Source organism: Gossypium hirsutum, chromosome D07, assembly GCF_007990345.1.
Source record: "Gossypium hirsutum isolate 1008001.06 chromosome D07, Gossypium_hirsutum_v2.1, whole genome shotgun sequence".
Lineage (NCBI taxonomy): Eukaryota > Viridiplantae > Streptophyta > Magnoliopsida > Malvales > Malvaceae > Gossypium > Gossypium hirsutum.
In genome coordinates, this window is record NC_053443.1 from 31,533,787 (window position 1) to 31,559,498 (window position 25,712).

Consider the following 25,712-nt stretch of genomic DNA (forward strand, 5'->3'; position numbering starts at 1 on the left):
GGAAAATAAAGAAAGTAAGCATAAAGCTTAGTAAGTTTACAAGTAAATAAATAACAACATTTATCATAAATAATCATACTCATAAATTTCATCAAACATTAGAATCTTTACTCGCTTCTTTACTTACTCACTTACTTGTTTACTTACTGCTTACTTAAATAACTCATGATTATAACTTACTCCTCCCTTGCTGAAATTTCTTTCTCAACTGATAACTGAGATATTCTCAATCCTTATAACTCACCTAAAATTATTATTATGCTTTTATCTGAACTTTCATGTAACATGGTCTATTTACTAGCCCGTTGAATCACTTGAAATACTAAGGATACTCGGTTCTCTTGTCTGATAATACATGCCAAAGCTATGTCCCAGACATAGTCTTACATGAGATGTTTTCTGTACTGCCAATGCCATATCCCAGATATGGTCTTACATGGGAGTTCTCATATCGGTGCCCATGTCATGTCCCAGACATGGTCTTACGGGGAACCTCTCATCTCGGTGCCAACGCCATGTCCCAGACATGGTCTTACATGGGACCTCTCATAATCTCAATGATGCCAATGCCATGCCCTAGACATGGTCTTACATGGGATCTCATTCCCTTAATGTCATGACATTTGTATCCGATACATTCCCAATGTTTCAACGGGGCTTTTATCATTGATTCTTTATCATCTCATACTTAAGTCAACATTAGATATTTTCATGAAATAAATACATAATTGCTGAAAAATAACAGCATTAATAATAATTATTAAAATATTGCATTTATTTACCATAAACTTACCTCGGTACAAAATACGGCCAAATCTATCAACTTGTCTTCAACCTTTTTCTTTCTTCGGTCTAACTCCGGATTTTGTTCTTCTTGATTATGGAGCTTAGAAGCTTGAAAACCCTAACTATGGCTTCCCCCTTGCTAATTTCGGCCAAATGAAGAAGATGACCACAATTTGCCATCTTTTTTCCATTTTAATTCATTTTAATTACCAAATTACCAAAATGCCCCTAACTTAAAAATTTCCTATTTCACTTATCTCATGTCCATTTTTGTCCATAACTTAACCAATGGTCTAATTACCATATAAAGACCTCCAATTTAAAATTTCATAACAATTGGACACCTCTAACATATAGAACTCAACTTTTGCACTTTTTATAATTTAGTCCTTTTGACTAAATTGAGTGCCCAAACGTCGAAATTTTTGAACGAAATTTTCACGAAATCATTTCGTGAAATTGTAGGCCATAAAAATATAGTAAAAATAATTTTTTCTTCATCGGATTTGTGGTCTCGAAACCACTGTTTCGAATAGGCCCAAAATCGGGATGTTACAATAAGCTTGGCATAATGCTTATACAACATCATCAAAGTCACAAGTTAGTGCATTTATATATGGTTCAATTGAATTCATCTGTAACAAGTAATTTACACATTTATTCACATCATTTAGATTACCATTTCCTTTTCATAAGTTCATGATACATTCTATTTGACCACTTACCATTTCATTTCCTTTCCATACTCGTTGAACCATTTTAAATTTCATCAGATAATCGAGAAAGCTTACACGAGGTGTGCCTTTACATAACCGTAACATTTCCTTTACATCATTGCTTACACAAGCTGTCAAATGGGCCTATTCACCCGAGCTATGGATTGAAATGTAAGCTACACGATGTTGTTCACATGAGCTATGGAGTATCAGCAACAAATGTAGGACCTCAGCCATCAGTAGGACTTTCAAGACCATTACCCGTAACATGAAATCCCTAATGACTTATCATTTGTTTCCTACGAATTCCTAAGGTTCAATCGGGACTCGATAACCGTCATAACATTGATTTATTTAATATCGATCAATTCACAATATAATTAACAGAATAACATACTATTTGAAATAGAATTAAAATGATAACCATTTATACAAACTTTACTCAACAACTAGGGGTGTAGAAGTTAAATCAAACTACTCTAAAGCTTTTACTTTGCCTCTATCTAGTTCCATATGTGGTTTATCTTGATCTAAATAGACAATTTCAATCCATTTAATACTTATAGTATTCAATTTAATCCACATTTCATATTTATGCAAAATTACCATTCTACCCCTAATATTTGAACTTTTTCATAATTTAGTCCTTAAGCTCATAAATTGAAATCTAAGCATTTTAATCTTTCTTATAGGCTAACTGAATTCTTTAGGGACTGAAACCAACCCAAATAAATCATCATTTCAATTTTTACTATTTTTACAAACCAATCTAAATGCAAATTTTATCAAAAATCACTTTTCAATTTCCTAAGGTTCAACCAGGACTCGATAATCATCATAGCATTGATTTATTTAAATATAGATCAACTCACAATATAATTAACATAATAACATACTATTTGAAATAACATTAACACGATAACTAATCCCTAAATGTAAATTTTATCAAAAATCATTTTACAAAACTTGTTTATTTCTCAATAAATATTCATAATATATCATTTAACATAAAAAAACCCCTCAAGAACATTCATGGCATAACCCTAAACCTTTAACAGTTTTACAAATTGACCTATAGGGGTAGCTAGATTAAGGTAAAATGACCTCAAAAACATAAAAATCATTAAAGGGTGGGTTGAAATCACTTACCATGTAAACATTGAACTAGCTGAACCTCCAAAGTTCAAAAATGGAGTTTTCTATCCCTAGTTTTGGTGGAGAATTTGTTTTAGGAAGATGATACAATCTTTTACTTAGTTTAATTTAAAAGTTTACCATTTTAACCTTGTTTATTAATTAAACAAAACATCAAACTTATGCCCATCTTTGTCCACTAACACTATGAATGGTATAATTCCTATTTAAGTCCATTAAATTCCTTTCCATAGTCTTTTAGCCCTTTTAACTAATAGAACTCCACTTTTACACTTTTTACGATTTAGTCATTTTTACTAATTAATAATGCAAACATCAAAATTTCTTAATGAAATATAACCTCGTAAACATGAAAATAATAAACAAATAATAATTTACACATCAAAATTATGGTCTTGAAACCATGGTTCTGATTTCACTGAAAATGGGCTGTCACACCTATAAATCCTATCAACCCGAACTGATTGACCCAGTGGACTGATGATAGTAACCTCACCAGAAGTGCTCTAAAAAAATACCTAAGTTGACAGAAACAAAGCTAGCTATATAGGAATGTGTTGATCCTATGTTTGTTAATGCAAAGTACGGAACAATATTAATGAAAAACATACCAGTGATAACATCAAATAATAATTTACTCATCAAAATTGTGGTCTTGAAACCATTGTTCTGATTTCACTGAAAATGGGCTGTCACTCCTATAAATCCTATCAACCCGAACTGACTGACCCAGTGGACTAATGATAGTAAGCTCACCAGAAGTGTTCTTAACAAAAATACCTAAGTTGATAGAAACGAAGCTAGCTATATAGAAATGTGTTGATCCTATGTTTGTCAATGCAAAGTATGGAACAATATTAATGAAAAACATACTAGTGATAACATCTGCGGCATCTTTGTCTCGCCGCTGTAACACCTCTAACTTGTCTCTGTCACCGAATTAGGGTTACAGAGCATTACCGTACAATCAGAAACATTTAAAAATAATAACATTCAATAATCTAAATATATTATAAACCATTCATCCTCACACATTTCATCCCTAAATCGAGCCCTCGAGGCCATAGAAATAACTTGGAAGTAACTCGGGACTAAATTGAAACAAAACAGAAAGTTTACGAAAAAGTTCCAAAAAATGGAAACAGGGGACACACAGCTGTATGACACCACCCCAGGTAGTATAACTTTCAAATAAGGGACACACAGCCGTGTCCCAGCCTGTGTCCTCACCCGTGCAACTAATTGTGTAGGGTCACATGCCCATGTGCCAGGCCATGTGTTGGGCCGTGTAACTCATTAACTTGAACCCTTATAAATTCTCAGATGACACACGACTGTGTTGCCAGGTTGTGTACCTCACACGGCCGTGTCCCTGGACTTAAAATCAAGCCATTTCATAATCAATTCACACTTAACAAATCTAACTATCTAAGCATACATCCAAAGGACTTAAACATGATTCACAACCACATAAACATGCCAATTTAGACACCTTAAATCAACAACCAATGTGCCATTCAAGGACACCACAATTATGTCAACACATCAATTATCCAAACATGAAATTATTGCCTCATTTCATGCATGATAACCTAGTTCAAATATGTACCAAAACATACGACAAATAATCATCTTCAAAACACTCTAATTACACAAAAAAGAACCATATTTACATGTATACTAAAATAACCAAGTGACATAATTTGGTAAAGTATCAAAGTATACCAAACTAACATATTTAACTATATATACATGCCATTACCCTAGGAGATACAAAAACTACCAACTTAGATGGATAGTTTGAGCCTGTTCAATGATCCTTTGAAACTGTCAGCAACGTTTATCTACCAAACAATCCATAAGAACCGATAAGCTTACAAAGCTTAGTAAGGACATAATATAACATTTAATCTAAATATAAATAAATACAGTTCATATATTATTTGATTTAGAGTTATCGGAGTATAAAAAGGGGCATTAAAGTGCATTCAAAGTACTGAAGTACAACCAGGGGCACGTATGTGCATTCAGGGGTACCGAAGTACAAATAGGGGCACGTATGTGCATTTAAGGGTACCAAAGTACAAACAGGGGCGCGTATGTGCATTTAGGGGAATCGAAGTACAAACAAGGGCACGTATGTGCATTCATACAATAATTTTCTATAAACATATTAATTAAAGAATCATAATATAAGAACACAAATAGAAATTCATTTACGTATTGAAATACTATGAACTTACCTACTATTCGATTCCGACCAACACAGAGGGACTAGTCTGTTATTTTCTCTTTTCCTCGGTTATTATCTTTCTGATCCAAGTTTTGATCTATATAATAATTAAACAATATATTAATCTCATACATATTTGACATTCCATTCAATGTATAAGACCCTTAACTTTTCATTAAATACACATTTTCCTTAAACTTTTAAAACTTTTGCAATTTAGTCATCTAACCCAATATTCATCAAATTGACCATTTTCTAAAAACCAAATTATAGTCGAATATTCTAGGCTCTTTAAAAGTCCCTATTATACCTCAAATTCACTATCAAACCTTGAAATTTTGACATTTTAACAATTTAATCATTAAATCAAAATTTAACAAAAATCGCTTTACAAAACAACCAAATACCACAATCAAAACTTCAAACACATAGTTATCATAAAAAAAATTCAAGATTCACCAATGGAAACTTCTAGAATTTTTAACAGATTCAAAAGCAGGAGGTATGAGCTAGCTGGACCTAGTTGCAACAATTCTGATTTGATCCCTTAATTTTTGCTTATCCCAACGCACAAAATCAGCTCAAACCTCTTAAAGTTTCACCCCAATTTCAGTACTCAAAAGCTGAATTGGATTGTCTATTTTAATTAGAATCGGACATAGCTAGGAAAAGGGAAATTAAAATCAGAATTAAATCGATTCCCTTGCTGACTAGTCGCGCAATTCCAACTTTATTCAACTCTATATTGGACTGAATCTTGCTTGTGTTTTCATGGTCTTTTGTGGTTGACTTGGTTAATTCGGATTTACATTTTACCAAGTCAATTTTAATTTCCAAAATCAGTATACGATCATCTCTATACATCATTGTCATTGGCAGGTTTAGATTCCCACTTGGGTTCATCTGAACATCTAAATGTACCTACCTTGAACCATGACTTAAAATACCATTAAATCATCGAATTGGAACAAAAATATATCGGCAATGCATAATATACTCTTAATGTAAATTGAGCTAATTAGAAATCAATTGATCAAGAATTCATCAATAATTAAGGTAATTAGTGGAATAAGTTAAACTCAAAATTAAACTTAACAAACTCCCTTATACTTAAGCTATTGATCGTCCTCGAGTAATTTCGAAAATTCAAGAATTGGAACCCACCAAAAATCATACTAGATTTTAAGAAATCAAACCAAATCAGGACTGTTACACCTTTTCATGTTTGGAATAAATTTTGAAATCGATAATCATGAATTTTGGTTCTTCAAAATAGGAAATTTGTTTCAAATCCACAAGATTATATATATTATTTCAAAATGAAACTCAAAATTATTCAAAAATTAAGAATGCTTCCTTGATCAATCCTCATCGGGAAAGTATTTAGCACTCATCACTTAATGTGTTTAGGCTAGTACGTTACTCTCAAATTGAAATCGAAAGTAATTAACCACCATAGGCTTGCTTGTCCATCTTATCTATAACATAACACATTAAAATCCATAAACATGATTGAGGCTGAACACAGGTTGTAATGGGATTCAAGGTAATGTTTAAGGACGGGAGGCATTTATTTGGATGGTGGAGCTAGTACTCTTAAGCTAGTAAATTCACCATTCGGAAGTCATCTTTTTCATTTTTCTTTTTTTTTTCTTTGAATCAAACCAGCCCTACATCAATTAAATAGTCTCAACTTTCAGCCACCTGATTCGACAGATTTGCTTCAATTTGATCGCACTTTGCTCCTTGCATTAGAGTATTCTTTTGTATAATAGAGAGGCTACAACTTACTGATTTTTTTACATTACTAATCAGCCTCTAATTTCAGCTAAAAAATCACTCCAATTAGCACTTCAATTAGCTAACAATCCTTCGATAAAAACTAAAAATCAAGATGAACTCCCAATCAAATTAAATAGCCTAGAGAAGGTAAGTCAAGGTCATTCAAGCTTGGTTCAATTTCTGGAGGTATATCAATGAAATTAGGGTATTAGTGCTTCAAATTAGCTAACTAATTGGAGATAGTGTCCAGGTCGGCTTATGTGAGTAATCGTGGCTTGCTTTGCTTCCTAATGCCTCTTAAATCATGCCAGGGAAATCAAATGTATTACTAGACTCAATAAGATCTAAAGCTAGTTCTAGAGTAATTGACAGCCAATAACAATAATCACACATGAATAAATAATAATACCCTTACAAGTTGGCATGGATGTCCCAACTTTACACTCTAGGCTCAAATTTCTCACTAGGACCACATGATTGATCAATTTAGCAGACTAAATTTAATCCAACTCTCATTTTAAAGTACAAAATTAAGTATGGAATTAATTTTTTCCCGTTTTTTCGAACCAAAATCAGTCAAATTGAAAGCAAAATTGAATCCAACCAATCGACACACAACAATAAAAATTAAGTTGAATTCTTTAAAATTTTACAACATCAAATACGTTAGAAAATCAATGAAATGATTCTCCCCCATACCTAATGTTTGTATTGTCCCTAATACAAAAGAGAATTAAAAATACGAATGAAAAGAAACAGAAAAGATGAAAAAGATAAAAGAAAACTTCTCTAAATCAGTGGGTTGCCTCCCATAAGTGCCTTTGTTTGATGTCGTTGGCTCGACAATGCAATTCCTCATGGATCCTCAAGAATGAGCTCCTCCATCCAAGCTGCTTACTCCACTTCATGGAAATGCTTCAACCTATGACCATTCACTTTGAAAATTTTATTAGTGTCGAGGCTTCTAATTTCTATTGCCCCATGATGATGCACTTCAGTTATTATAAATAGTCCAAGCCACCTTAATTTTAACTTACCGGGAAACAATTTAAGCTTAGAATTAAATAGTAGTACCTTCTCACCTACCTTAAATTCTTTACGAATCAGTTTTGAGTCACGAAATGCTTTCGACTTACCTTTGTATGTGACCGAGTTGTCATATGCCTCTAGGCGCAACTCCTCCAACTCTTGTAGCTTCAACTTGCGCTCTTCCCTTACTAGACTATAGTCCAAATTGCATTGTTTAACAACCTAAAATGACCTATGTTCTACCTCTACGGGAAGATGACATGCCTTTCCAAAGACAACCCTATAAGGCGACATCCCTATTGGAGTTTTGTAGGCTGTTAGAACAGCCCACAATGCTTCATTTAATCTTTGGCTCCAATCTTTCCTATTAGGCTTGACAATTTTCTCTAAAATTCCCTTAATTTCTTTGTTGCTACTCTCAGCTTGCCCATTGGTTTGAGGATGATAGGCTGTTGATACCTTATGGGTAACACCATATTGTGCAAGTAAGGCACTCAAGGTTCGATTACAAAAATGGGTTCCCTTATCACTAATTATAGCCCTTGGTACCCCATACCTATTTAAGATGTTGGCCTTAAGGAGTTTCACAACGGTTTTAGCATCATCGGTCCTAGTTGGAAATGCTTTTACCCATTTCGACAAGTAACCGAGACACACAAGAATGTATAAATAACCGAAATAGGAAGGGAATGGCCCCATAAAATCAATGCCCCATACATCAAATATATCACAAAAATAGAAATTATGTAATGGCATTTGATTTCTACTACTTAAGTTGCCGGTTCTTTGACATGATGCACAATTTTTACAAAATGAATATGAGTCCTTATGAATGGTCAGCCAAAATAAATATGAGTCCTCATAATGAATATGAGTCCTTATGAATGCATTCGTGGGGAATTCTTTGATCACTAAGTAGTTCACTATGTTGTCACACCACGGTAAAGCACTAGACGCACTATAAAGTCTCTCATCGAGAAATAGATCACTAGGCTCACTCCTCGCATCCCCAATCTCTATCCTACTCAAATGATCAGCCACAGGATTTTCTTTACCCTTCTTGTCTTTAATCTCTAGGTCGAATTCTTGCAAAAGAAAAATCCACCTAATCAATCTAGGCTTGGCTTCTTTGTTATGCAGCAAGTATTTAAGAGCACTATGATTGGAAAATACAATGACTTTAACTCCGAACAAGTATGCTCTAAATTTCTCTAAGGCAAAGACTATGGCATAGAGTTCTTTCTCTGTTGTGGTGTAATTGCATTGAGCTGGGTTTAATAACTCACTAGCATACCTAATAATATAGGACTCTCTACCATTTCTTTGTCCTAGTGCCACTCCAACAGCCCTATCACTAGCATCGCATAGAATCTCGAAGGGTAATGCATAGTTTGGTCCTTGAATGATAGGTGTTGTGATCAATTAAAGTTTCAATTCATCAAAAGATATTTTACAATTCTTATTAAATTCAAATGTGACATCCTTACCTAGATATGCACATAAGGGTGAAGATATTTGTGAAAAATTCTTGATGAATCTACGGTAGAAACCTACATGTCCTAGAAAAGATCAAATTTATTTTACAGTGCTCGGATAGGGTAAGTTTTTAATCACCTCAACCTTAACTTGGTCGACTTCTAAGCCTCTAGCTGAAACGACATGACCCAAAACCACACCTTTCTCAATCATGAGATGACATTTTTCAAAGTTTAATATCAAATTTGTATCAATGCAATGCCTAAGCACTAATGCAAGATGATGCAAGCATTGATCAAATGAATCACCATGAACAGTAAAGTCATCCATAAAAACCTCTATTAAATGCGAGATAAATTTTGAAAAAATGCTTGTTATACCTCTTTGAAATGTGGCTGGCGTATTGCACAATCCGGAAGGCATTCTCTTGAAGGCATATGTTCCAAACGGGCAAGTGAAAGTTGTCTTCTCTTGATCCTCGGGTGCGATTGGAACCTGTAAGTACCTTGAATAGCCATCTAAGAAACAAAAAAGTGAACGCCCAGCTAGCCTTTCTAACATTTGATCCATGAATAGGACAGGATAGTGATCGTTCTTAGTGGCTTTATTTAGCCTCCTATAGTCTATGCAAACTTGCCAACCATTTTGCACTCTTGTAGGAATTTGTACCCCCTCCGCGTTGGTAACTATTATTGTTCCTCCTTTCTTAGGGACAACACGAATCAGGCTTACCCATTCTGAATTGGCTATAGGATAAATAACATCAGCCTCTAACCATTTTAAAATTTCTTTCTTAACCACCTCCATCATTGGTGGATTCAATCGGCGTTGGGGGTTTCTCTTAGGGGCTGCATTTGGTTCTAGGGCTATCTTATGAGTGCACAAGGTCATACTAAGTCCCCTAATATCAGCTAGTGTCCAACCGAAAGCTTCTCTGTGGTCCCTAAGAACTCTAATTAGCTTTGATTCTTGGGTTTCGGTTAAGGCATTCGACACTATCAATGGTAGAGTTTGATTCTCACCTAAATAGATATACTTTAAATTTTCGGGAAACCCGTTTAGCTCAAGTTTAGGTGGTGAAATCAATGAGGGGATTTGTTTATCGGTCACCTCAAAGCAAGGGATGATCGGTTTAGAGTGTGTCAATTTAGGATCATTTAATGCACAAACCGAATTAATCAAAGAATCAGAAATAACAAATTCATGATTAGTTATAGCGACATCAAAAATGCTTTTAGTTAGAACACTTCCTAACTCATCATCCTCTCCTAATCCATAGACATTTTGAGCAAGAGTATCAATTACATCAAGGGCATACACAAAATTAATATCGGTGGGTTATCTCATAGCAAGAAATATGTTAAAATTTATTATCTCACCATCAAATTCCATAGTTATGTTCCCCTTATGTACATCAATTTTTGTTCTAGCGGTCTTAAGAAAAGGTCTACCTAGGAGTAGGGGTACATCACTTGAACTATCACTAGGTCCCATGTCCAAGACATAAAAATCGGGCCGGAAAGACTAACTCATTTACTTGCACTAGGACATCTTCTAAGACGCCGTCAGGGTAGGCATTACTCCTATCAGCAAGTTGAATTATCAATCCTGATTCTTTTAATGAACCTAATTGTCCTTTTTCCTAGTTACTCCTAGGCATGACATTTATGGAAGCTCCTAAATTGAGCATAGCCCTATCAAGTATGGTCTCCTATCTTACAAGGTATTGAAAACATTCCAGGATCTTTGCACATATGAATGAGTAGAGCCAGGGTCAATCAATGCAATCACATTAGTATCAAAGAGAGTAAAGGTACCAGTGATGACGTCAGGGGAGGATGCCTCCTCTCGTGCGCGGATGGCATATGCTCTAGCAGGAGTGCGGTTCTCGGCTCGAACAGCCGTATCAGAGGCCCCTCTCTGACTACCACCCCTACCTCCTAAAATTCTCGGTGGTCTACCTCTAGTTGTCACTCCACTAGGTCTTGCACCTTGAATCTTATTCTTCTCATCAAGCTCCGTGCAATCTCTAATGAAGTGGTCCTTCGAACCGCATCCGTAACAGGCCCTGTTAATAGACTTACCCCAACATTCACCTATGTGTCGTCTTTCACATTGGGGACATTCAGGTTTCTCTAGACGATTATTGCCCACACTAGCTACCGAAGTAGCTCGGGAGTCCGTCGATGGTCTTGCTCTGATGGAAATTCCCGCAGTCGTCCTCGACTTATTAGTGTCCTCCCTGAACTTCTTTACGGCTGAGAACGGAGCTTTACCCGTTGATCTTTTACGGTAGTCTCTAGCTTCAAATTCAGCCTTCTTCTTCTCCTTTCCAAGTTCTTCCGCCTTGCAGGCTCGTTCGACTAGTGTTACGAATTCTTTTATTTCCAAAATACCCATTAGTAGCTTTAAATCCTCATTCAATCCTTCTTCGAATCTTTTGCACATAGCAACCTCATCAGCTACACACTCCCAGGCATACCTACTGAGTCTTACGAATTCATGTTCGTATTCAGATACTGTCATACGGCCTTGCTTGAGTTCCAAGAATTCCTTACGCTTTTGATCAATGAACCGTTGACTAATATATTTCTTTCGAAATTCCGTCTGAAAGAAGTCCCAAGTTACTCGTTCGTTTGGGACTATGGAAATCAGGGTCCTCCACCAATAGTAGGCTGAGTCCTGCAACAAGGATATAGCACACTTTAGACATTCATCGGGTGTGCATGACAGTTCATCAAACACCCGAATGGTGTTATCAAGCCAGAACTCGGCCCTTTCAGCATCATCAGTAACTATGGCCCTGAACTCCTCAGCCCCGCGCTTCCTAATCAAGTCTACAGGTGGCTTACTCAGCCTCACAGGATCAGTAACTGATGGCATTACTGGCTCCGGGGGTGGATTATTCAAATTCGGGAATTGTTGGACAGCCGGATTGGTTCGGGCATACTGCGCGACCCATTCATTCATCATGGTAAAGAAGGCTTGTTTAGCCCCCTCACCTTGATTATTCGCAGATGACTGAGGTTCAACAGGCGGCGTCCCTTGTGCAGGAGCAGCCACTACGCTCTCAACGTCATCCGCTAAGGTTCCTTCTACACCGGGGTCCATTTACTAATCAAAACAAAAACATTTTAACCGTCAGAAGTCATCACACATTTAAACATTAACATTAAGGCATGTATAGCTAGACTCATACGCGCTATGGTAGTCCTAGAACCGACTAAACCTGGCTCTGATACCAATCAAATGTAACACCCCGAACCCGAGACCGTCGCCGGAGTCGAACACGAGGTGTTAACAGACTTCAAACCACTTATTAAAATTTTTCCAGACAAGCTGTCAATCTGCGTACTAGTCGCTTTAAAAATCATATCTTGAGCTCTGGAACTCGAAATCCAGTTCCGTGAATTTTCCCTGAAACTAGACTCATATTCCCATCTACATATTTTTTTTCCAGAATTTTTGGTCGGGCCAATTAGTACAGTTTATTAGTAAAAGTCTCCCATGTTACTGGGGTCGACTACACTGATCTTTGAGCATTACGACCTGGATATCTCCCTGTACAGAACTTCCATACTGATGCCGTTTGTTTCTATAGAAACTAGACTCAAAGAGGAATCTATACATATATGGTATGACTCCTAATTATCTCTGGTTAATTTATAATGAATTTCCAAAGTCGGAGCAGGGAATCCAGAAACCGTTCTGGCCCTGTCCCACGAGGACCTGATTATCTCTTAACATACTATCCATATGATCTTTTCGTTACTTCTATATGAAAATAGACTCATCGAAATTCGATTACATAATTTATTCATCAATTAATTCCACTCCTACTATTTTTAGTGATTTTTCAATCTCATATCACTGCTGCTGCCAGCATCTGTTACGAAACAACTATGCCCACTTCGTGTTTACTCCTTGATCTAACTAATAATTCATCATGCATATCACAAATTATGATCATGACTAACCATGCCAAAGGCTAATCATTGTCAAACTTCCCCCTACTACACTATTGCCATATCACGAATTTTAACACCAAAATAATCAACCATGACGTATGGCATAAAAAGGTCGAATTATCAAGATTTGTGACCTAACGTTATGAATCCAAACCCAACCGAACATTTATGCCATTTTCGCATGGCTAAAAGATTACACACCAAAGTTCAAACACAACATAATAGCCTATACATGCCGAAATGTTCTCCTAAGCCAACTAAGAAGAAAGTACCAAAACTTGCTATCCGGTGTGATGACTTCGATGACGGCCCGACCACGCAAAAAGAGACGAGTCCAAGAAACCTAGTATGGGTGACAAGGAAACACCGAGTGAGTTTGTAACTCAGTAAGTCATAAGCAATACACTACCATCCATTAATAACATTATCACAAGAGGAAACAAAATGGAACGAGGCTAGTTACTCCATCCATACCGAACCATACCATAGTTCCTCCGACCTATCGGTTCAATCTCATACCAAATCATGCATTCACATTCCATATACTCATCAATAGGATATTCGAGGCATTTTCATAAATCATTTTATTTTCGTTACAATCATACAACTAAACGGCCTTTCACCCATTCCACGATAAATCTTATGTACGTGACTTCAAGTATATTCGTCACATGGGTTCAAACTTACCAAGCTCAACTCCAGACATAGACATAGCACCTATTAGCCATGAGCTCAAGATACTTACCCGATCCGCTGTCCGTGATCGACTCAATAGTGTCGCACACTTAGTGTCCATAATGATTCAAGAATATATATTAAGTCCGCACACTCAGTGCTATATAATCAACTCGCACACTTAGTGCTACATAATCAAACTCGCACACTTAGTGCTACATAGTCAACTCGCACACTTAGTGCTACATAGTCAAACTCGCACACTTAGTGCTACATAGTCAAACTCGCACACTTAGTGCTACATAGTCAATTCGCACACTTAGTGCTGCACAATTTAAACCCGCACACGTAGCGCCAATCTCATGGTCATAAATGTTTATACCCGCACATTTAGTGCCGAGATCAACAACTCAATACATCTTACCTCTTTTCTTTTCATTCAACACTTTCATCATCACATACGTACATGCATATATATATATTTATTCATTCCATTCAGCATCATTACATAAACGTTATGACCATTTGAATTAATACCAACTATATGCTTAATGACTTACTTTATGTTGGGTAAAATAATTCCGAGTCGGCTACTCGATGACCTTCGATTTCCCCTTGTTGGACGCCTCTCCTTTAGGTTCTTGAGCTCAAATAATACAAATAAGAGTATTCAATATTTAACCCAATAACATGAATTTATTTATCACATTCGGCAATCACATATCATTAAATTTTCAAACCAAAATGTCATTATATGACCACATATACACATATCCATATACTTAAGCTCAATAATTATAATGTAATATCATGTACCCACTTTAAGTATATTGCCGAATATACTTAATCATACATACACCTAACCAAAACAATTTCCTAAAATCTTTATATCATTTATACACTAAGCCGAATACTCTCACCAAGTTCACCTATATTCTTCAACAATTCCTTCATTGATCAAACACATATTCGGCTAAAGAAATGGCAATTTTAGCAACCTTCGATTTAGTACTTAACTTTTACCACATATCAAATAACTCATTTCCTTACTCATGTGACCACGTATATTCGGTCATGCATACACACATAAAATCAATTTGGAGACTCTATCAATCCAACATACATTCGGCACCTTCATCCACCATTCTACCAAGCATGTAATATTCAAACACAACCAAACTCACATTCGGCCCTAGCTCATAACAAGGTAGCCGATTCTTTTTATAGTTCAAACACTCCTCTATCATCATTCACCTAACTTTAACATGAAACAACAAAACTCACCATTTCTCATCCAAATAACATGAACAACAACCATTTCTTGAACACTTTCTCATGACCGATTGCTCATGATACCAACAAGATTCAAGATTTGAACATGGGCTATTTAGAACTCAAGTCAATTACTAAAACATGCATGCATCTCAAGGACAACATCAAACATACCTTAGTCTAGCAAACCACCATAGCCGATTTTCTCAAGCTTTTCCCCTTCCTTTCTTTCCTCTATTCGGCCAAAGATGTTCAAGAATGAACACTTTTTTTTTTGTTTTCTTTCTTCAATTCACGGCAACAAGGGGGTATGGATGAGACCATATTATTTAATCACCATGCTCATTATTTTATTTTTCTTAACATACATCACTAGCATAACATGTTGGAGACATGTTTCCACCCATAGCATGGCCGGCCACTATGCTTTAGTTTGGCTAATTTGACATGCAAGGACAACACTTTCCCACTTTAATACTATTTGGTCCTTACTTATTTACCTATCATAATTTTCCAAGTCTTTCAACTAGATCCTTTCAAGCAAAATTCACATTCCTAATATAAAATTAAAACATCAAATTTTTGTACAAGTACTATCACACATATAAGATATGCAAATAAAATTTTAACTAAATTTTATGACTCGGTTTTGTGGTCCCGAAACCACATTCCGACTAGGGTCGAATTAGGGCTATCACAGCTCCTTAATAACATAAACTAAAGGAACAAATCTAACTGCATAAGCAAAAACAAGAAAACAAAATAAGTTTTGAAAATTAAATAGATTTGACAACGTCGTCTCCCCGGCAACGGCGCCAAAATTTGGTGGCTTGTCGTTACATCCACCAAATTAAATCCACTACTCAACCAATATTAACTGGTAATATAGGGTAAATAGGGTATCGATCCCGTGAGGAAGCGTGAGTTAAATCTATTTGAGAAGAATTGAAATAAATCTAAATGCAAGCCACACACACGCATGCAAGAAAAAGGGGGGAAATTTGTTCAATGTTTGCTTGAAAATTAAAGTAATGAACGAAAGTAAATTCAAATTAAGAATGCCTGGAGTCACGAATCAAATAGGGAGAAAAAAATGCTTAGTTACTGACTCCTTAATTCACCAAGCACAAGTAATTTGTGACTCTAAATTATCCTGGTAGGCCTATTCGATAGCAAAGCTAAAAAATCACTTACGAAGCAACTTCCTGTCTCTATCAATTTTAATCCAATTAAGAAATGTTCTTAACTGAAAACTACCCTCAATCATCCCTTTGTCGATTAATTAAAGGTGCATTGGGTACTTGAGAGACTTCACCTAGCATTAACCATAGAAAGTCCTCCAGTGGCTTCTGTGTAATTAAATCCGTAGTTGTTCTAATTAGTCACTTGCCAATTAGTTATCACCACTTCTAAGTCTAATTAAATTTGATTACTAAATTTTAACCTAGATGATTATAAGAAAATTCCTAAATTAACTAGGTAATCAATCTAATTGATTTAGAAAAATCCTTTGAACGACAAGAATAAACAATATGGAATACCGAATTTGAATCCAGAACAAAATATGTCATTTGATCAACTTGCACTTGGCTTCATAAGTGTCGTAACTAAGCGAGGGAAATTTAACCACTCATAGCAAATAAAAAGAAACAAGAATTAACTGAAAACATAGTGAAATTCAAACTAATCTTGTTTAGAAATACTACTCTAATTGCCGAGCTTCTCTCCTCCCAAAAGTGCTGACTCTTGGACTGATTTCTCAACCCCTTGATTGGCACTTGCTGGATTGACTAGAGGTGCTTATGCTGATTGATTTTCCTGATCCCCACTTTTAATTTTCTCCCTAATTTTTCTCGTTCTCTCTTGCTGTGTCTTCTCCTCTTTTTATGGGATAAAATCATCTTCAAATCGGGTAAGGAAATCAGAATCAAAATTCTGATCTGATCCCTTAATTTTTGCCCATCCCATCGCACAAAATCAGCTCAAATCTCTTAGAGTTTCACCATAATTTCACTACTCAAAAGTTGAATTGGATCGTCTATTTTAGTTAGAATCAGTCATAGCTAGGAAAAGGGAAATTAAAATCAAAATTAAATCTGATTCCCTTACTGACTAGTCGCGCAATTCCAGCTTTATTCAACTCCAAATTGGACCGAATCTTGCTTATGTTGTCAAGGTCTTTTGTAGTTGACTTGGTTAATTTGGATTTCATTTTATCCAATCAATTTTAATTTCCAAAATTAGCATACGATCATCTCAATACATCAATTCCATTCGCAGGTTTAGATTCCCACTTGGGTTCATCCGAACATCTAAATGTACCTACCTTGCACCATGACTTAAAATACTCTTAATATACTCATAATATAAATTGAGCTAATTAGAAATCAATTGATCAAGAATTCATCAATAATTAAGGTAATTAGTGGAATAAGTTAAGCTCAAAATTGAACTTAACAGTCACCTTTGAAAAATGGGATATTATAACTCTCCCCCTTAGGAAATTTCATCCTCGAAATTTTTACCTGATAATAAATTTAGATATTGTAATTTCATCGATTCTTCGGTTTCTCAAGTAGCCTTTTCAATACCATGTTGATGCCACAAGAATTTCATCAGCGATACTCGTTTATTCCAAAGTTCTTTGACTTCTTAAAGTAAATTTTCTTTCTGACTCAAATTTGTGGTCCCGAAACCACTATTCCAATTTCACTAAAAATGGGCTGTTACAAATACAACATATCAACATTTGAAGTCAAATGAGCGTTCAAGACTCGAAGTGGAAATAATGATGACTTTTTGCTGAGTGCATCCGCAACCACATTAGCCTTTCCTTGATGGTAATCAATAAACAAATCATAATCTTTCAGTAGCTCTAACCAATGTCGTTGTTTTAGATTCAGTTCATTCTGGGTCATTAAATATTTTAAGCTTTTGTGATCAATATATACGTGACATTTCTCACCGTATGAGTAATGCCTCCATATTTTCAAAGCGAAGACAATCGTGGCTAGATCAAGATTGTGAGTAGAATAATTCTTTTGATGTGGCTTTAATTGTCGAGAAGCATGAACTACCACTTTCCCTGACTGCATTAACATGCAACCTTAACCAGTAAGAGACGCTTCAATGTAAACAACACTAGAGCTTCTACTAACATGTTTTTCAACTGATCAAAACTTTGTTGACACTTATCAGACCAAACAAATTAAATGTTTTTCTGTAATAACTTGGTAGAGATGAAGCAATGATTGAGAAGTTTTTAATGAATTGTCTATAGTATCCGACTAATTCCAAGAAACTTTGAACATCATTAACATTCTTCGAAATTTTCCAATCAACAATTGCAGATACTTTATTCGAATCAACCCTGATTCCATCAGCAGATATAACACGTCCTAGAAAATCAACTTCTCATAGATAGAATTCACATTTACTAAATTCCGCATATAATTGTTTTTCACGCAAGGTTTGCATCAAAAATCTTAAATGTTTGGCATGATCTGACTCGTTCAGTGAATAAATAAGAATATCATAAATAAATACCATAACAAACCAATCTAAATATGGTTGAAACACCCGATTCATCAATTCTATGAATGCTGCAGGGGCATTAGTCGAACAAAATTGCATGACCAGAAATTCATAGTGACCATATCTAGTTCTGAATGCAGTTTTCGGTACATCTTGCTCTTTAAGTCACAACTGATAATATTCGAATCTCAAGTAAATTTTCAAAAACACTGTAGCTCTTTTTAACTGATCGAACAAATCATCAATACGAGGTAACGAGTATTTATTCTTAACGGTGACTCTATTCAGCTGTCAATAATCTATACATAGTCTCATTGACCTATCTTTCTTCTTCACGAACAAAATTGGAGCACCTTAAGGTGATATGCTGAGTTGAATAAATTCGCGATCTAACAACTCTTGTAGCTGAACTTTTAACTTTTTCAATTATGTAGGGGCTATCCTATACGGCGTTATCAAAATTGGAGTTGTTCCAAGCACAAGTTCGATCATAAATTATACTTCTCGAGCTGGTGGCAACACGGGCAGTTCTTCAGGAAAAACATCAGCATACTCTGACTGTTGACACTTGTTTGATTTTTGGTTCAGCCACTTTCGAATAAAGAACATAAGTTAAATAATCTTCACATCCCTTTTTAATCAATTTTAGAGCTGACAATATTGAAACTACATTTGTAATAAAATCGAACCCATTTACCCTAACACAAATAAATTCAGCATTCGAACATTTCAAACTAACTTGCTTCCTTCGGTAACTCACTATTGCATCATGCTCAAATAGCCAATCCATTCCCAAAATGATATCAAAATCATCAAAAGGTAACAACATCAAACTAGAGGGAAAATTGTAAGCCCTAACTTTCAGTGGACACGATTTACATATCTGCTTAAGTAAAACACGCTGACTCAATGGATTCGTAACTTTGAAAATATATTCAGTGAACTCAACAGGTAATTTCTTTTTGTCTACTAGTGCAGTGCATATATACGAGTGAGTTGATCCAAGAACAATCAATGCATATACATTAATATCAAAGAGAGAAAAAGTACCCACGATAACATCTGGGGCAGTAGCTTCCTCAAAAGCTCTGATTGCATGGGCTCTTGTTGGTGTTCTTGCTTCAAATCGTTCATTCATCTCACTATTCTTCCCTTGACCAAAAGTAGTGTTTCTAGCATTTCTAGATCGTCTGCCTCTCTATCAGGTTGCTTCAGGTCGGTTTATTTGATTGCCAAAATCATTTTACCTTTCCGAACAATCACGAAGGAACTAGTAAGTAGATCTAGAATGGAAACAAGCTCCTGACTTTGACCAGCACTCACCAAAATGTCTTTTGTTACAATCATCGCAAACAAGAACAATTCTCTCAACATTTCTTACACTTCCAACACTAGCCGCTGGAGAATTAATAAACTGGAAATTGTTTTGCTTCGATTTCTCTTTACCAGTGAACTCTGAAGGGACAGCCAACCGACTTTTGTCATTTCTAAATTTCTTCGATGGAGATGTTTGAGTAGGCTTGAATTACCCCTTTTGTTAAAATCTAAAAATTTTGAATCTGACTGTTAATTACTTTTACAAATTAATTAATTTTCTAAGCCTGTTTCGAAAGTTCTACAAATTCCCGTAACTTTAGTGTTGCCATAGACATACGGATATCATCATTCAACCCATCCTCAAATCTAATACACATTTCCTCCTCATTTGATACTATATTATGGGCATACTTACTTAACTATACGAATTCCCGTTCATACTCAACTACAGTCCGATTCCCTTATTTTAACTCAAGAAAGTATTTCTTTTTCTTGTCAATAAACATCCGACTAACATACTTCTTCTTGAATTCAGTTTGAAAGAAATTGAAATTGATACGATCATTAGATGTCATCGTGCTAAAAGTGTCCCACCATAATTATGCATCATCTTTTAGTAACGGCACAACATGTCTCAAACAATCTTTAGGAGTGCAAATCAATTTCGTGAAGACTTTCTTTGTATTCATTAACTAGTACTCGGCTTTTACAGGATCATCATCCACATTGCCTCTGAATTCTTCCGCTCCACATTTCTAGATCTTACCTACAGATACTCCAGTAATCATCAAAGGAAAAGGATTTTGAGGACCCAGGGTGCCGAAGGAGGCACACTAGGGGGTGGAGGTGACGGAGTTGCAAGTTTTGCTTGTTTGAATTCATTGATCCACTGGTTCATCATTCCGAGAAACACATTTTTCATTTCATCACTAAAGGACTGTGGAATTGACGCACTATTAGTTACTTCAGGGTTCAAAGCTTGAACATTACTTTCAGCTTTGTTAAGTACAGCTCAATTCGACTCAGCTGACATCTTGAATCTATAAGAAAATATAATATTAGAGCAGATAAAAAGCATCAAACAATTAAAGGGTATATGTGGCATGTATATACTAAACGCTACTCTGCTATGTTAGTCTTAGAACTGACTGTAACATCCTTAACCCTAAATGTAACACCTTTAACCTTTCTCTATCACCAAATTAGGGTTACAGAGCATTACCGTACAATAAAAAACATTCAAATATCATAACATTCAACAATCTAAATATTTTATAAACCATTCATTCTCACACATTTCGTCCCTAAATCGAGCCATCAGGGCCGTAAAAAAACTTGGAAGCAATTCGACACTAATTTCAAACAAAATGGAAAGTTTACGAAAAAGTTACAAAAATTGGAAACAGGGACACACGACCGTGTGACAGCACCTCAGGTCGTGTAACTTTTGAACAAGGGACACCGGCTGTGTCCCAGCCCGTGTCCTCATTTGTGTTACTTGCTGAGTAGGGTCACACAGCCTTGTCATACGCCCGTGTGCCAGTCTGTGTAGCTCTCTAAGTTGTCCCACATGCTCGTGTGCCAGGCCGTGTGCTAGACCATGTAACTCACTGACTTGAACCCTAAGACATTCTCAGGTGACACACGGCCGTGTCGCTAGGCCATGTACCTCAGACAACTATGTGATATCCCGTGTCCCTGGCCACGTGAATGTAAAATTTACCTAAAATCAAGCAATTTCGCAATCAATTCGTACCTAACAAATCTAACCATTTATGCATACATCCAAAGGACTTAAACATCATTCACAACCACATAAACATACCATTTTAGCCACCCTAAATCAACTAACCAATGCATCATTCAAAGACACCACAATTATGTAAATATTGCCTCATTTCATGCATGATAACCTAGTTCAAATATGTACAAAAACATACCACAAATAATCATCTTCAAACCACTCTAATTACAAAAAAAAAACCATATCTATAAGTATATTAAAATAACCAACTTAGATGGATAGTCTAAATTGATTCTAAAGCATCAAAGTATACCAAACTAACATATTTATCTATATATACATGGCACTACCCTAGGAGATACAGAAACTACCAACTTAGATGGATAGTGTGAGCCGATTGAATGATCCTTCCAAACTGTCAGCAATGTTTATCTACAAAACAATGCATAAAGAATCGATAAACTTACAAAGCTTAGTAAGGACATAGAATAACATTTAATCTAAATATAAATAAATATTGTTCATATACTATTCGATTCAGAGTTATCGGAGTATAAACAGGGGCACTAAAGTGCATTCAAAGTACCGAGTACAACCAGGGGCACGTATGTGCATTCAGGGATGTCAAAGTACAAATAGGGGTACGTATGTGCCTTCATGGGTACCGAAGTACAAACATGGGCATGTATGTGCATTCAAGGGTATCGAAGTACAAACAGGGCATGTATGTGCATTTAGGGATACCGAGGCAGAAACAGGGGCACTTATGTGCATTCAGGTGTACCGAAGTACAAATAAGGGCACGCATGTGCATTTACGGGTACCGAAGTACAAATAGGGGCACGCATGTGCATTCATACAATAATTTTCTATAAACATATTAACTAAAGAATAATAATATAAGAACACAAGTAGAAATTCATTTATGTATTGAAATACCATGAACTTACATACTATTCGATTCTGACCAACACGTAGGGACAAATCTGTTATTTTCCCTTTTCCTCGATTATTGTTTTTTTATCCAAGCTTTCATCTATATAAATTAAAAACAATATATTAATCTCATAAATATTTTACATTCCGTTCAATGTATATGACCCTTAAGATTTCATTAATTACATATTTTCCCTAAAATTTTACAAATTTTAAATTTAGACCTCTAACTCGATATTCTTTAAATTGACCATTTTCTAAGAACCAAATCACTGTCGAATATTCTAGGCTCTTTAAAAGTCCCTATTATACCTTAAATTCACTATCAAACCTTGAAATTTTGACATTTTAACAATTTAATGCTTAAATCAAAATCTAACAAAAATCACTTCACAAAAAAACCAAATACCACAATCAAAGCTTCAAACACATAGTTATCATAAAAAAAAGTTCAAGATTCACCAATGGTAACTTCTAAAATTTTTAACAGATTCAAAAACGGAGGTACGGACTCGCTAGACGTAGTTGCAACAATCACAAAAACATAAAATTCATTAGAAACAGGGCTAAAAACATACCATGAAAGAAATTATGCCATGACCAAAGCTTTCCTCCTCCTATTCAATTTTTTTTCGGAGTTCACTTCTCCAAAATGAAGAAGATGGTGATTTTGGCTTATGAATTTTATGTTTTAATTACTAATTTACCATTTTACCCTAGTTAAAAATTAAAATTTTTAACTAAATCTTGTCCATAGCTATCCACTAACATTTTATATGGTATAATTACCATATAAGTCCATTAGATTAAGATTCCACACCCATTTGATCCTTTTTACTAATAAAATTAACCATTTCACCTTTCTCAATTTAGTTATTCTTCTTTAATTGATATCTAAATGTTAAAATTTCTTAACCAAATTTTAATACGATCCTAATGACTCTATAAGTATTCTATAAATGATATTTACGAGCAACCACAATGGAAATTTTTGGTCCTGAAACCACTTTTCTATCACCACTAAAAAATTGGCTATTACAGTCGCAAATAGTCACATAAACCAGTGCAAGCTACCTAGCCTCATTCTTATTAACACCTCTACCGAGTGCTTTTTGACCATTACCCAAACCATTACCACCATTGTCTGAACCACAACCCCTAGGTGGTTGTTGTACTGCCCTCTGCGATTGAACAAAACTCAGAGCTGGAGCTTGTACCTGATCAGAGCACTGTGGACAATCCCTGATGTGATGCTTTATACACCCACATCGCAAGTAAGACCCCAACCTTCTCTAACATTCTCTCGGATGGCGTCTAACACAATCCCCGCATGTTTGAACCACAGTAGGAATAATAGGAGCCTCAACCCTAAGAGGTCCAACAGATCTAGCCTGTTTCTTAGGCCGATGAATAGAACTAGAGGGCCTTAAATCCCTCTTTTTATGACCCCTCTCTCGGTCCCTCTTTTCACACTCAGTGCGATTAACTTCCTCAGCAATCTATGCCTTGTCCACCAATGCGGTAAAAACCCGCTTTATCTATGGAGCTATTAATACCTCGAGGTCATACCTCAACCTTTCCTAAAATCGAACACACTTATCATAGCCAGTTGAAACCAGCCCATGAGCATATCTTCTCAGTTTCAGAAACTTGACCTCATACTCGGTCACGAAACTATCTCCCTTAGTAAGGCCCATAAACTCGCGTCTTCGGGCCTACACATAGCTGGCCTCCACATACTTGCTCTGAAAGGCATTCTTAAAAATCTCTCAAGAAATCTGATCAGGCTGAGTACCCTCCTCAACCATCAACCACCACTGATAGCCTTGTCGTGAAGTAAATATACTACACCCTTCAATTTCTACTCAAAGGTACAGTCGATATCATTCATGATCCTCTCTATGGCCTCCAACCAATACTGGGCCACAATCCGGGTGACTCTAATGACATCACACCATTGGTTTAAAGTCATCCTGTTACCAACCCTCGGCTCCTAGATCCAAAAAGGGGCCCAACTACCCTCTCCAAAAACCTCAACATGGCTAGGGACAACGCGTTATCCCTAGCTGTCTAAGACTGAGACCTAGTCTCAATAGTAGGTGTACCTGACATTTCACTTTATACAAATTTGGCATACTGCCCATCGAGGATTGCTCAACTCGACCCCCTCTTCGGCGTCGATCGTGCCCACGAGTTCTACGTGCACTCATTACGTATTATCTACATTACAAAATTTTATGTATCAATTCAAATTTTCTTATTAGATGTTTTATGTCAAAAAGTCTTATCAGAGTATTTTTCAGAATCACTATAGTTTTAGACTAGAGCATAAGTATTTCTAATACACAGTTTCCTTTCTAACTAAGCAGAAATACTTACAGGATCGACGCTGGAGACTCAGTATTCCATAAAATTTATTTTTAGATTAAAACAGAAATGAGTTTTGTGTGGAAAATAGCTTTCACAAAATGTAGAACCCAAAACTTCATAGCCCGAGTTTTGCAACCTGGATCAGATACCACAAAATGTAACACCTTAAACTTGGCCTAGACATTATGGTCAGATCTGAAGGTGTTGCTGTAAATCGATTGAACAACCATAATTCATTTGTTTTGACATAAAACATCGCAAGCTCTAATTACATAAAATAAAAAATGGTTTATTTAAAAATATATCTTCCTTAACTGATTTATTAAAAATGTTGTTTACACATTCCAAAACGTACAAGTTTGCAATGAAAATCATTAGCACGTTAAGCTTGGAAAACACAATTTGTTGTTTAAAAATCCCATGTTTTGTGGCTAAAATGAATATCGTCAATTAATACGTTTAGCCAAATTCAAATGAAAAAAAACTCCAAAAATAGTCCAAATTTTACAAAAACACATTAAACCCAAATTTAGATAAATCATATAAAACCAAAATATTATAATTAAGCGTCCGTCACACCAATTCACCCGAGTCTGAGGGTTACTTGGAATATCTAACAAATAGATAGTGAGTTTCAAAACTAAGTGTGTAACAGATTATATTATCAACAGAAATCATTCAGGCAGATATATATATATCAGAAGCAAAAAAATATCAAA

General features: G+C 35.7%; 1 protein-coding gene across 1 annotated transcript; it reads right to left on the reverse strand.

Moving 5' to 3' along the window:
* Positions 1 to 7,923: 7,923 nt before the first annotated feature.
* On the reverse strand, positions 7,924 to 10,569 carry LOC107956158 (uncharacterized). Its single transcript, XM_016891892.1, has 3 exons — positions 10,557 to 10,569; positions 9,558 to 10,445; positions 7,924 to 9,098 (listed from the first exon to the last, which is right to left on the reverse strand). Exons 1-3 carry the CDS (start codon positions 10,567 to 10,569, stop codon positions 7,924 to 7,926), a joined length of 2,076 nt encoding a protein of 691 aa, XP_016747381.1.
* Between the last annotated feature and the right edge of the window lie 15,143 nt (positions 10,570 to 25,712).

Excerpts from the sequence above, each read along its gene's own strand:
- LOC107956158 (XM_016891892.1), bottom strand. Across the intron at positions 9,099-9,557 it reads GCCAGCCACATTTCAAAGAG|GACCAAACTATGCATTACCC; the intron begins GTATAACAAGCA and ends CTATCATTCAAG.